Source organism: Triticum aestivum, chromosome 5D (assembly GCF_018294505.1).
Source record: "Triticum aestivum cultivar Chinese Spring chromosome 5D, IWGSC CS RefSeq v2.1, whole genome shotgun sequence".
In the NCBI taxonomy this organism is placed as follows: domain Eukaryota; kingdom Viridiplantae; phylum Streptophyta; class Magnoliopsida; order Poales; family Poaceae; genus Triticum; species Triticum aestivum.
The window spans coordinates 265,465,863-265,478,973 of NC_057808.1; the positions used below are offsets into that span (position 1 = coordinate 265,465,863).

Here is a 13,111-nt window from a genome sequence, read left to right on the forward strand (position 1 = left end):
GCCGCCGTGCAGCCAAGATCAAGCTGCCTCCGCGTAGTGCGCCAGCGACGAGGTTGCAACCCACATCCACGATCTGGCGCTGCCGCTGCAACTTCCCACCTTCACACGTCTAGCCGCTGCTCGTACCTTGCCAAACGCCGCCTAAACGCCAAGGGAATAGAGCCCCGCCGCCGCCGTCGGCCGCGCGGGCAAGCCCGGCGGTGCCGACCGGCGGCGGCGAGGGGAGGACACACGTGAACGATCGCCGAGAAAAGCGGATCGAGAGGCCTCCCGAGTCGCCCTGACGGACGACGCGGGGGTGGTTCACCCGACGGAAAACTAGTAGACAAACGATATCTCGGTTGGGTTTCCTATGTTTGTTGGTTTCACGCTAATTATGTAGAGTATGAATCTTTGAATAAGAATTATGGAGAATGTCATTTTTTGATGCAATGATTATATTATTTATGTAAAATATCATCAAGCGTTGAACGGAAGGATCACGTTAATTATGAAGAGTATCATTTTTTAGATGGTTGGATCACGTTACTGTAATTGTAATTATGAAATCGTATCATCTTTTGGAGAGAAGGATCACGATTAATTATGAATGGTAGTTTGTGGTAATATGATTTCCTCGGCGATGCATATGCATCATCTAGTTTCCATTTCCCCTAAAAAAAAACCATCTAGTTTCCATAGGTTGATATATAAATAGCCCTATTGAGTTGGGAAAGATGCCCCGAAATTACATTGTCCGTTGATAGAAACGAAACGGTTACGCCGGGGCAGACTGCCGTCGGTCGCCCATCGGATCCAATCTGATCCTCACGGCAATTGGCACTTGACGAGGCGGAGTTGAAATTCCACACGGCCTCTCTCTTCGCCTTCGCCTGCCCCCTCTCGTGCTCGCGAGCCGCGTCAAAACCCTAGCCACCTTCTGCCCACCACATGCACCGCGGCAGCGACCGCTCCGGCGACCCCTCCGGCCCCGCGGGCGGCGCTCGCAGCGGCGCGGACGGCAGATTCGCGCGCGGACCCTCGCGCTGGTCCGGCGGCGGCGGGGGTAGCCCCCCGCCCCACCGCTCCTCCCGCGGCGGGAGCAGCGACGGCGGCGGAGGCGGAGGCGGAGGCGGGAGGTTCCATCCGTACCGTGCGCCGTCTGAATACGTTGTTGGCGGTGGTGGAACTGGAGGGTACAGAGGCGGCGGCGGCGGCGGCGGCGACTTCGGTGAGACGGCCGGTGGAGCGAGGAGCCGCTACGGAGGCGGTGGCGGGGGAGGCCGTGGAGACTACTCAGGTTTGGTGCAGATTCTTGGTTTCTGCGCTTTGGTGTTTTCTAGGTTTCCTCTAGATGTGGAATTTTAGCTTGTGTCCGCACGCGAATATGTTTTGGGCTTTTGGTCCGCTGTGGAATAGGTTTTGAAGTTGATCTTCCGTGACCTCTGGAAGATTTTACACCAAATTCAATCAATTGTTGTTAACTTGCCGTAGCTGATCAGTCAATGTTGGGATGAGACAAACCGGGCCACCATGTATGGTGCTAGCATGTATACCATGTTGGCAAGACCACCCACCTTTTTGCATGAAGGATGAGCTTAGACTGGTTTTAGATGTACATGCTGTAGTTTGCATGATACACAGGGGATTAGATTATTTACCCCACTTTACTAGGGTTTGATGGTTTGTCCAGGGTTGTCTTAATGGCGGGTGGTCCCAGCCCCCCGTCATTCTCAGGGGAGGGGGGGGGGGGGTGGTGGCAAATTATCAAATGGGGAATTAAAGTGCGGGTTAAGATCTAATTTCTCCATGATGCACACAGTTGTGTTCTGTCTCGTACTCTCGTGGTTAAATCATATAATGGTATGGCCTACGAGCCTATCTTGTGATGAAGCTTCAGATAAGCTATTGTAATAGCCAGCTTCAGCTAGGTCATATTTTTTTAATCCAGATGTTGACCTTCAGTCATAACCGTTGAGCTGAATGATATGTTTTCCCTCCTAGTAAGCAGTTTATGTACCAATTTGAACCCATCCAGTTTTTATTTGTATTGGTTCCAGTAATCAATGTCTGTAGAACTTATGTTTGTTAGCTGATTGTACTGTTATATCTCATTGAGCTTTAGTGGGCAAATAGTTGAGTTTGTTTTGCACCCTTTCATGGGCTACTTAATTGATATTCATGTGGAAAACTTCCTGCAGATCATGATAACAAAAGTGGTTATGTTAAACTTTTTGTTGGATCAGTTCCAAGAACAGCAAATGAAGATGATGTGAGTACAACTTCCATACTTGTATCTGCCATTTTGTACCTGCAGATTTGTTAGTACGTCTACTTTACATAATCTCAGAACTTGGAATTCTGCTTTGTTGTACATTAGCTTATTTTTCTTTTATCATGGCTTATTGCTATTCATGAAACCATGCCAATGTTTATATAAATTGGAAGTCCTATAAGTTAGCTATAGGTGGTAAAAGGGGCATTTTCTGTGTTAAGAAAATCTACATTTAAAAGAGAGCTAGCGTAAAATTTAGCTATCTTATTTGCATAACTCATTTTTTTTTACAAAGTTGCATCTTCTCAGTTACAAGCTCACAAAGTTGAAAATTAAAGTAGCTCAGCAGTTCATATATTTTTCTTTCTTTTCTTGTTGGCATCCTTATGATCGGTATTTGTTCTCTTGTTATGTGTGCTTTTTTTTCCTTCTGAGAATCAACAAATATGTTGTATTTTTTTGTTTGTGAAAGTCCACTCTACTGTCTTCAGGTTCGACCTTTATTCGAGGATCATGGAGATGTTCTTGAAGTTGCTTTGATCAGGGATAGGAAAACTGGTGAACAACAAGGTGAGCCATAAGTATATTTTTCTTATATTATCAATATACCAGTATCGCTTTCTTTTCAGGTTCTGAGAGTATTAGGAGCAACAAGGTTGCATCTTCTTTCAGTTAGATTTGGCGGTTGTTGAATTTTGTTTCCTGCGCTTCCGTTCTGTTTCTTCGTCTGGGTTAATAGAAGGCAAGAAAGGAAGCAGCTAACTCTTGGCTGGTTACTGTAATCTAACTAGGCTCCACCCTGCTGGTACATAAGGTAGCAGATTTGAACAAACAACTTTGTTCAGGTCATAGCAATCTTGTGCTTGTTGCCGTGTTCAATGTAGTATGACCAGAAATAACTAAGGGTGCTGTGTTACTGTTGCATCTATTTGTTTTGAATGCGATGCAAAAGGCCAGAGGACCTCCTAATGAATTAAGATTAACTTTTCATTCTTTTCCTTCCATGGTTTCAGATTTCTTTTATATACTTATTATCATGAGTTGCACTGTATGGAATTCCTGGTTGAATCCCTTAATGTGGTTGCCTGGGTTTGGATGATGCTGTGTGGTGTTGTCCTGAGTTGAGTGATCTAAATTGATGTGCTATTATTCGTTTTATGTGGGATATGATGGTTGCATGTTTAATCTGGAGCTGTGCTTTGATGGACATATTACACTGTTGTTCATTTCAACTATACATGGTCACCATGTGAGTGATGCCAAACGCTTGGTTGCTCTGAACAAAACGTATCTCATGAGTTCAGGTTGTTTGATTGGCGACGCAGTGTCTCAAAGCAGTTTTGGATGTTTGTGTATCACAATGATAAATTCTCGATCCACTCAGTAGGGATCATACATTCAAAAGAATGGTGTTGCTGGGCTCGGCGACTGTGATTGTGGCACTTCACACCTATTTGAATTATGAAACACATTACATCCATTAGGAACGTTAACTGCTGTATGATCGACTTGTTCTGGTAGGGTTTAATGGTGTGATTTTTGCCCTGTACGTTCGAGTTGATGGCACTGTTGGTATTATTTCTGATACCAGTGAAGTGTGACATCTCTTTTGATGGTTCTGGCATTCTTGTTCTTACTATCTTGGCTATTTTTTCTTCTGTACCATTGCATGATGCTGACATTGACATACCTAAAAGTTATCTTCGTTGCGTGTGTTATTGAGATCTCCCCAGCGTAATTTATGTATATGTAATTCACGTGGAGTCTTCCAACCCAAACTGTTGGACTCACAGATTCATGCTGCATGTAACTGTTGCATTCTATATCAGCCATGCAGATGAGATGAATGGCCTATGTGAAAGCCCTTGCACTTGACCTGTGGTCATTGTGATTTCTTGGAAATGATTGGTGAAGCATGTGCTCTTAATTGGAGCTGAATCTCAGTTCTAGACCTTTTTAACTCGTCATATGTGCATATACTGGTTAGATCAACAGTTCAGCTGTTGGAGTTGTATATGGATGAGCGAAATGATGCAGCCTGATCTGTATGATACTGTTGATGCATTTTGTTTATCATGTATGATTTCGTTGAGACCTTGAGTGTGGCTGTTATGAGTACACTAGTCTTGCTCAGCGCACTGCTGCATATCTTTGGGGTAACCATACTATTAGTGTTCAGCATGTAGTGCTGTATTTGAGGCTCTCTGTTGTGACAGGGTCTTACTATCGTTTATGGATCTGTCTACACGATGATGCACAGTTTCTGTGCATAAAATATTGTAATTAGGGTGGAGTGGTGGTTGGTTATACATGGTGCTTTATGCAAAACCCGCATGTCTCTTGTAGTGAAATAATTTGCTTTGCGTTTTGTTCTTGTACTCTGGTGATGACTGTAATGTTCCATTGTGGATCCAGTTTGTCTCCACTGAATTTCTAGCTGAACTTGCAGTCAGCTGGAGCATTGTAAAAATTATATTTCACGTATCATATATTAGCTACACTTGAAATTGTGCTTGGTGTTGCAGAGTGCAGCCCATTGATAATTTATCATGTGTGCAGTGTGCATGCCATTCTATTCTTCTTCCTATTGAGGGTTTCGATGGTTGTTTTGTTATTGACTTGTGCCCCTGGACATTAGAAGTGGTGGAAGTTGTTTTTTCTTGATACAATATGTCGTTGAACTTTATTACCTGTTTGAACTTACCTCCTTGTTTCCTTCACTTCGCCAACTCCACTATGTTGTATTGCATGTACATTATATGAAGTTGAACTACACAGAAAATTTCAATGCCTTGTGATGAAATTCCATATGTTTGCATTTGCAGGCTGTTGTTTTGTTAAATATGCTACTTCTGAAGAGGCTGAGAGAGCCATCAGAGCTCTGCATAACCAGTGCACTATACCAGGGGTAACTTTTGTTTTTTGTTAGCCATCTGTTTAATGTGAATCTTTTGTCTGTGAATTATTGACTATGCGTCTGTTCTATCAGGCGATGGGCCCTGTTCAGGTTAGATATGCTGATGGTGAAAAGGAGCGTCATGGTAATACTTCAAGTACCTCTTACCTATTTAGCTTGCCTATCACTGGCCAGTTCATGCTTTGTTATGACACTGGTTGATGCAATTGTGACATTGCCTCGCGATTTTTCGCTCCAAAGTATCACTGAGTACCGAGTTTGTTTGCTGTGAATTCTTAGCATGGTTACCTTTGATCGGCACGGGAAAAATGATATAATGATATGCCTTAATACATTTACATGCCTTTTTATTACAGCAGTCTTCTCATGTTCCTGTTTTCTTCACTTGTTCAACAACCACAGATTTATCCTATTGTAACAAATAGTACTGCACTTCTAAGAACCTTAATTTTTTTAATTTCGAGCTCGGCAAAATAAAAATTTCATGAGAACTAAGTTACGCTTGACCTGTAATTATTCAGATTTTTTTATGTACTTATTGGATGATTAATTGTTTTTCTCAACTGATTTGCTAGGGTCTATTGAGCACAAATTGTTTGTTGCATCACTGAATAAGCAAGCAACTGCAAAGGAGATTGAAGAGGTAAGGGACTTGCTCAGTAGTTTTCTTTGTTTGTAAGAATATTGTGGTTGGAGAAACTTGTCATCTATCTGTAACCATTGATAATTTAGCAACTGCACATTAAATTATATCTGTGTTCAATATTCTTCTTTATAGATTTTTGCTCCTTTTGGTCATGTGGAAGATGTTTACATTATGAAAGATGGCATGAGGCAGAGCCGAGGTTTGTTAGATTCATTCCTCACTTCATTTCTTCTATGAACTTCTGTTCCAACTTATGTCGTGACATGTGTAACAACTTGCAGGCTGTGGCTTTGTCAAATTCTCATCAAAAGAACCTGCACTTGCAGCCATGAATTCTCTTAGTGGGACTTACATAATGAGGGTAACTATTTTTGCCAGGCTGATTAGTTCTGCTTTTGCCTCAGAATGCTTACTGTATCCGTTATGCTGTTAGGGGTGCGAGCAACCATTAATAGTTCGATTTGCTGATCCGAAGAGGCCTAGACCTGGAGAATCAAGGTGGTTAAGAGCACTACTTTTTTGCATATTGCACTAGTTTAGTGGCATGGTAGCATGGTACTCCCTCCATTCCAGAATATAAGGTGTATTGGTTTCCGTGCAAGTCAACCATTTGAATGTTTGACCAAGATTATAGAACAGAATAACAACATTTGCAATACCTAGTAGGTAAAATATGAAACTACTTTTCATGATGGATCAAATGATATAAATTTTGCATTGTGAATGCTAATATATTTTTCTAAAAACTCGGTCAAACTTGCAGTCGTTTGACTTTTCAAAAAACAAATACACCTTATATAAAGGAACGGAGGGAGTACTACGTTAGACAAGTGCTATCATCCCCATCACTGCTCTCTGATTTATCTTGTTTGGTTAGGGGTGGCCCTGCATTCGGAGGTCCTGGTGTCAGTTCTCGATCTGATGCAGCACTAGTTATCAGGTTCTTTTTCCTCTTATTTGAGCTATTCAATTTATATACGGCAGAAGAATTGATTGGTAGAGTTTGAAACAAATACAGATCGGGCTTAATCTAAATCTCTGTGGAATTGAACATGGTTGGATTTTTTTTACCAACACAAATCGTAAATATGCCAGGTTCAACTAATGTACCAGCACCCTATATGTAAGGGAGGTTTGCAATCCTATGTACTCCTACTATGTTGACTAGCAAGTAATATACAAATACTCCGTACTACATAAGATATATCACCAGAGTAGCACACTTATGAAATGCTATAATGTAAATGGGACAACTGACTCAAATGACGTCTACTCCTTAGTTTGGATATCTACTGATATCCCACGTGCCTATCGAGGTGCTCGCTCACTCGTTATCAAGAGTGGGTTATGTGTCAAGTCTAATCCTCTTGAGGACAACGTGACATCTCCTCGATCACTATGACTTACTCTTTTCTCAGATGGTGCTCCACAACCACCTCAAGAAGCGCTCTGGCATTGTCACAAGATTCTTGAAGAAATCACAAGAACCTCTCTTTTATCTAGGCAAAGCCTAGTGTAATTTTTCTTTCCTTTTGTCTTCGGCCTGTACTGGTTACTTTCTTCTCCTCTGCTAATAGATACGACAGCATTCCTGTTAATTTTTCGAAAAAAAATTAGCCAATCGGCCAACCCGTCTAAAGCGGTGGCCATCAAGAGTACCAATCTCTCGGACTTTGGCTTGAACATGATCAACGCCAATAGCTCAAACTGATGCAACAAAGGCAATTGCAATGCACACCCAATGCACCAACTCTTCCCTCACCTCACGTTGCACAATTTATACACTAGCGGACTATTTGGTGGATTTGTTCACATGCTTCAGGCCGATTTTGGGCCTGCCCTGGGTATGATTAGGTCTAATCATGGCCATCCTTGAGTTTCACTATGAACATCGTCTTGGTCATTACTCGATCTTCTCTTGAACCTGACCTTCATCATATTTGGTTCACTTGTATGATTGTATCTTTGATCCTTTGAAGTTCATCCCTATGTTTTTTCTTGACACAAGTTGTCCCCCCTCTTGAACTTCTTAATCTTGATACATATCTTTATTTGATGACATTCATCCTGGAAAATCCATCCAATATCCTTCATGGATCACCTGTGAGAGCCTCATACACAGCATAACAAAACTGTTGGTACACAGTAATTTTCATTATTACCGAAACCACACTTAGAGGATAGTTGTACTTCCCAATTGCCAAAAGCATTAAACAAACAGTATATATATTCAGCAAATTCAAAAAAGAATTGCATGAATTGATGATATGTATGAATAGATACAATGTAATACTTTGGATAACAGATAGTTTGATGCTATAGAAGTTTCAGTTCGTGTTTTCTCTTTGTCTGACTCTCTAGTATAGTCTGTTATACTAAGCTTACTCCTACTGCTAGTTCTAAACCATTCTACTCACTGGTAATTATTTTGTTGTACTTAGGCCGACTGCCAATCTTGACGAGCAAATAGGCCGACACATGCCTCCTGACAGTTGGCGCCCTTCAAGCCCAAGCTCAATGGCTCCTCATCAGTTTAATAACTTTGGGTCTGACAATTCTATGGGCCTGATGGGTGGCCCTGTTACATCAGCAGCAGATAATGTATGTCACAAGCCAAGCCTTTGCTAGTGTTACTTTTTCATAGCCTACTTACCTTTGATCATTGCAGGTTACTTTTCGGCCTCAGATGTTTCATGGGAATGGTTCTTTGTCAAGTCAGACAGCTGTGCCGACATCATCTCATATGGTATTGGCATATTAGGACTTCTGATGTTTGTGAATTGACTTTGATCTTTGTTTCCTGCGCCTGGTCGTCAATGGTCGTGATGCCTTTTACTTTGTAGGGCATAAATCCTTCCTTGTCACAAGGGCATCATCTAGGTGGGCCACAGATCTCGCCCTTGCAAAAGCCAACTGGCCCACCGCAGAATTTCCCTGTACAGTTGCAGAATGCTCAGCAAGGGCAGCTTCATGCCTCACAACCCTTGGGGCCTGGTTCTTTTGGCCAGAATATACCAACTATGCAATTACCTGGCCAGCTCCCTGTGTCACAACCGTTGACGCAGCAAAATGCTTCTGCAGGCGCTCTACAGGCGCCTTCAGCTGTACAGTCCAATCCCATGCAAGCTGTTCCTGGACAACAGCAACTTCCTTCCAATGTAACACCGCAAATGCTGCAGCAGCCAGTCCAGCAGATGCTGTCACAAGCACCACAGTTGCTACTCCAACAGCAGCAGGCAGCTATACAGTCTAGTTATCAATCTTCACAGCAGACGATTTTTCAGCTTCAGCAACAGCTGCAGCTACTGCAGCAGCAGCAGCAGCAGCAGCAGCACCAGCAGCAACCTAACTTAAATCAGCAGCCACATACGCAAGTTCCTAAGCAACAGGTAATTCCTCTATTACCATGAGAAAATGTTTCTTAGTCACTCTGCACAATTCCTTCTGTTTTGCTTCCTTTCCTTGCCATCATTTATGTTCTCTGGTCTGTGTTGTATTATGCATTTACATTTGACACAAGTTCAAAGTTTTTGTGTACTGTTATTCACTGTTTCAGTTTGGGTTTGCAGGGACAGCCGGTGCAATCTAATACCCCTGGTGCTCCGGCTGCCATGATGACGACAAAATTAAATGCAATTCCACAGCAGGTCAATTCGCCTGCAGTTTCTTTAACTTGCAATTGGACTGAACATACCTCACCTGAAGGTTTTAAATATTACTACAATAGCATAACTCGAGAGAGTAAGGTGAGGAATTAATACTTCATTACATATCATCTCGAAATTAAAATATTGGGAATATGATTCTTATGAGCTATTGTGTTGCAGTGGGAGAAGCCTGAAGAATATGTACTGTATGAGCAGCAGCAGCAGCACCAGAAACTTATTTTACTTCAACAGCACCAACAAAAGCTTGTTGCACAGCAACTTCAGTCACCTCCTCAGGCTCAAACAATTCCGCCTATGCAATCTATGCAACACCATCCCCAGTCACAGCAAGGACATAACCAAATGCAGATGAAACAGCAGGTACCCATTCATTTTTTTTAGCTGTAAGAGATTTTATATTTATATAAATACTGCTCAGGTGCATTGCATTATCCTCACAGCACTTTATAATAACAATGTATGGCATCGTTGCAGTCTCCCATCATTTGCCTTGTTGTTACTAAAGCTGAGTCTGTAAATTATGATATCTGAAGTTTGAAATTTCAAAAACTTCTACAGGATTTGAATTATAATCAGTTACAGGCAACTGGCGCGATTGACCCCAGTAGGATTCAGCAGGTAATATATTGCATTATTTAGACCTCACAATATCTTTGCATCGGTTAAGAATACGAGTTGACATAATTTATCTTGGTGACTTCATATAGGGAATTCAAGCTGCTCAAGAGCGTTCTTGGAAAAGTTGACTGCAGGTGAGCAATAAACCTATATTTCTTTACTGTTTGTGACCGTACCGTAGTTTGGAACTTGTGAAGTATTCACGTGATAAGCTAATTGCTTTCTTTGCAAAATGCTGATGTGAAATTGACCACTTGAATACCTGATTTGATGTTCTGTAATTTGAAAAATGTTGCCATATAATGTAATTGGCGGTCATTAAAGTTGTGATTTACAAAGATTCTTTTTTTTACCCATGTTTACAATGAATGTTGGCATGTTATGTATGGAAAATAAATTTTAGTTCTTCCATTCCATTTTTTTTAATTTTGTTCTTAGTTGGATATTATGGTGAAGCGACGGGATTACTTTATTTGCAACCTCGGGCATGTACATGTTTCGCTGACTTTCTACCGTTTTAGGTGGATGAATGATGTGTCAGCCAAGACTACCGTCTCAGGAATGAGCTCCAGCAAAGCCTGCCGCTTCCGTCTGTGACAGTGTTTTTTGCCTTCGCGCGGATGGCCATGTTGACTCTTGCAGTCATTGTAACTCTGAATTTAGCTTAGATTAGTGCCTAGATTGTAGATCCTATGTGTGTAAAATGTTTGCAGTCTAGGCTTGTATCGCTGTAACATTGCCCGATTAGAATGGCAGCTGTGTATCGCTGTAACATTCCCGTGTTTTTATTTACCTTTTTTATGGCCAGAGTTGCTGTCTCATATGCATTAGCGTTAGCTGTTTTTATATTTTTACCTGGGATGTTGGTTCTGTTCTTCGTAAGAATTTAGGTCGCTTCATTTGCCCAGCCACCGGGGCCAAACCGGCAACTTCGGAAACTTTTGTACTCTTTAACGACCGGAAGTCAAGGTTGTGGCACGATCCTTAATCAGATCTTGTTTCTGGTGGGCAGACAGGGCATTTGGAAAGGGAAAAGTCTAAAAGCGTACTCCCAGTCTGTAAACCTTCCTCCAAGTCTGAATTAGCGCCTGTTAAACGATGATTGAGTTGACAATCGAGGGAATATGCTTTGAGTCAGTGGGATTGCTATCAGCATTACGATCACCTTCGTTGCTTTGGATGTAAGTTGTATTATTTTCGGCATATGGTGACCAAGGCATAAAGTTATCGACATGTCAAGACGAAATTACTCTGGGCAAATTTGTTGGTTAGTGACAAGTAAATCATTTACTTCAGAAAAGTTAGAGATACTTCCTCCATTTTTATATACAAGGCCACAAACTCAAATTACAGGTATCAAGGTAAAAATTAGTACATGTTTTTTTTCGTTTACTGGGATCATTAATACATCACATGCATGCAAGAAAACTATTAATACACCACATGCCAAGAAAACTGAATGAAGGAAATGACTAAGGTGGTGTTTGGTTCTCTAGTTCTAGGACTTTTTTTAGTCCCTAGGATTTTTTGAAAAAGACTCTCAAGGAGGTGCTTCTAAGGACTTTTAGCAAAAAGTCCCAAAAAAGTCCCACCCTGTTTGGTTTGCTAGGGATTTTTTCTAGTCCCAACACAAAAAAGTCCCTGGAACTAAACACCCCCTAAGTGTCATTATGAATGCATGCATGCAAGTATTAAACAAGTTGCTAGTACGAAGAAACATCATTAATTTTGCCTCGATTACTGTTGGTGGCCTTGTATAGATGCAAAATGTATATTTCACAGTGGCCTTGTATAAGTAAATGGACGGAGTACATGCAATCGACAAAGAGATACTTTCCTTCTTTTGCTACAAGGAGAGATACAGACAATCAGGAGAGAGATACTCTGTTTTTCCTGAAGGGCTAACAAGGTAATTATGAGAAATTAGAAAAAATGCACCTTACATTCTGAAATTTTATCGAAAAACGAATACATCTTATATAAAGGAACAGAGTGAGTATATGTTTATGTTTTAGCCGAAGGCTCAAATGACAATTCAATACCCATTACAGATGCAGAGCAGGCTTAATAGATGCAGAGCCCGACAATGCCTCCCCGAAAAACGAACTTGTCCTTAAGGAGACGAAGCTCGATTAAACCATGCTTGTATCGTAGATTTGAAGAATGTTGGAAATGTCTTCTTATGAAGTCCATGTCTTCCCAGCTGGCATCGTCAGTGACGGTGTCCTGGACTAAGGGGGTACTAACTTGTACGGCCCACAGTCCACGGGCCGGGCTTATGACCCGACGATCACTAAATGGAAGGACTACCGAAGCTATGAACCTCGGCGTGATGAAGATGAAAACCTCCGAAGACTTGGCGTACACTTCAAGGATTGCTCTATATCCGCCATATTGGAAACCACCGACCATATGTATAACCTAGATACCCCCGATTTAGTCTTTAGAGGCACGATTACCAACCTTAGGGTTTAGAACACAATCGTACGATCTCGAGGTAGATCATCTTGTACTCTATACTCCATCACATCAATATAATTAAAGCATGATGTAGGGTTTTACCTCTTCGAGAGGGCCCGAACCTGGATAAAACATCGTCTCCCTTCGTACCTTGTACTATTGTTTCTAGACTAATAGCTCAGGACCCTTACTCGAGATCTGCCGGTTTTAGCACCGATAGTCAGGAGGTAAATTAGCCCATTGCACGTGTCATTGAACCACATGTAGGTTGTGGTGAGGAATTTGCCGTTTACCAGAGCATGCTCGGTTTTGATGAATCCATCAGAGCCACCAATGGAAGATCCTCACAAGTACTGCCCCGGGTTAATGTTTTTTTTCAATTGGTTGACATGAAACACAAGATGAATCTGGGAAGTTGCAGGTAGCAAGAGTTTATAAGCGACGTTGCCCACTTTCGCAAGCACACGGAAAGGCCAGTAGAACTTGCTCTGCAGTTTGATATGTGTATGCAAGCCAATTGCATTAAGACGGTAGGGTGGCATCTTCAG

General features: G+C 41.8%; 1 protein-coding gene across 1 annotated transcript; it reads left to right on the forward strand.

The window, feature by feature from the left end:
* Positions 1–718: 718 nt before the first annotated feature.
* On the forward strand, positions 719–10,930 carry LOC123120723 (flowering time control protein FCA). Its single transcript, XM_044540712.1, has 18 exons — positions 719–1,279; positions 2,181–2,251; positions 2,746–2,824; positions 5,080–5,162; positions 5,244–5,295; positions 5,747–5,814; positions 5,950–6,016; positions 6,099–6,178; positions 6,251–6,315; positions 6,695–6,757; positions 8,259–8,418; positions 8,486–8,563; positions 8,661–9,206; positions 9,387–9,563; positions 9,645–9,845; positions 10,044–10,103; positions 10,193–10,237; positions 10,625–10,930. The coding sequence occupies exons 1-17, from the start codon at positions 931–933 to the stop codon at positions 10,229–10,231; spliced, it is 2,238 nt and encodes a 745-aa protein (XP_044396647.1). The 5' UTR covers positions 719–930; the 3' UTR covers positions 10,232–10,237; positions 10,625–10,930.
* Positions 10,931–13,111: the final 2,181 nt, after the last annotated feature.

Excerpts from the sequence above, each read along its gene's own strand:
- LOC123120723 (XM_044540712.1), top strand. The coding sequence starts at position 931 with ATGCACCGCGGCAGCGACCGCTCCGGCGACCCCTCCGGCCCCGCGGGC. Across the intron at positions 1,280-2,180 it reads AGGCCGTGGAGACTACTCAG|ATCATGATAACAAAAGTGGT; the intron begins GTTTGGTGCAGA and ends AACTTCCTGCAG. Across the intron at positions 2,252-2,745 it reads GAACAGCAAATGAAGATGAT|GTTCGACCTTTATTCGAGGA; the intron begins GTGAGTACAACT and ends TACTGTCTTCAG.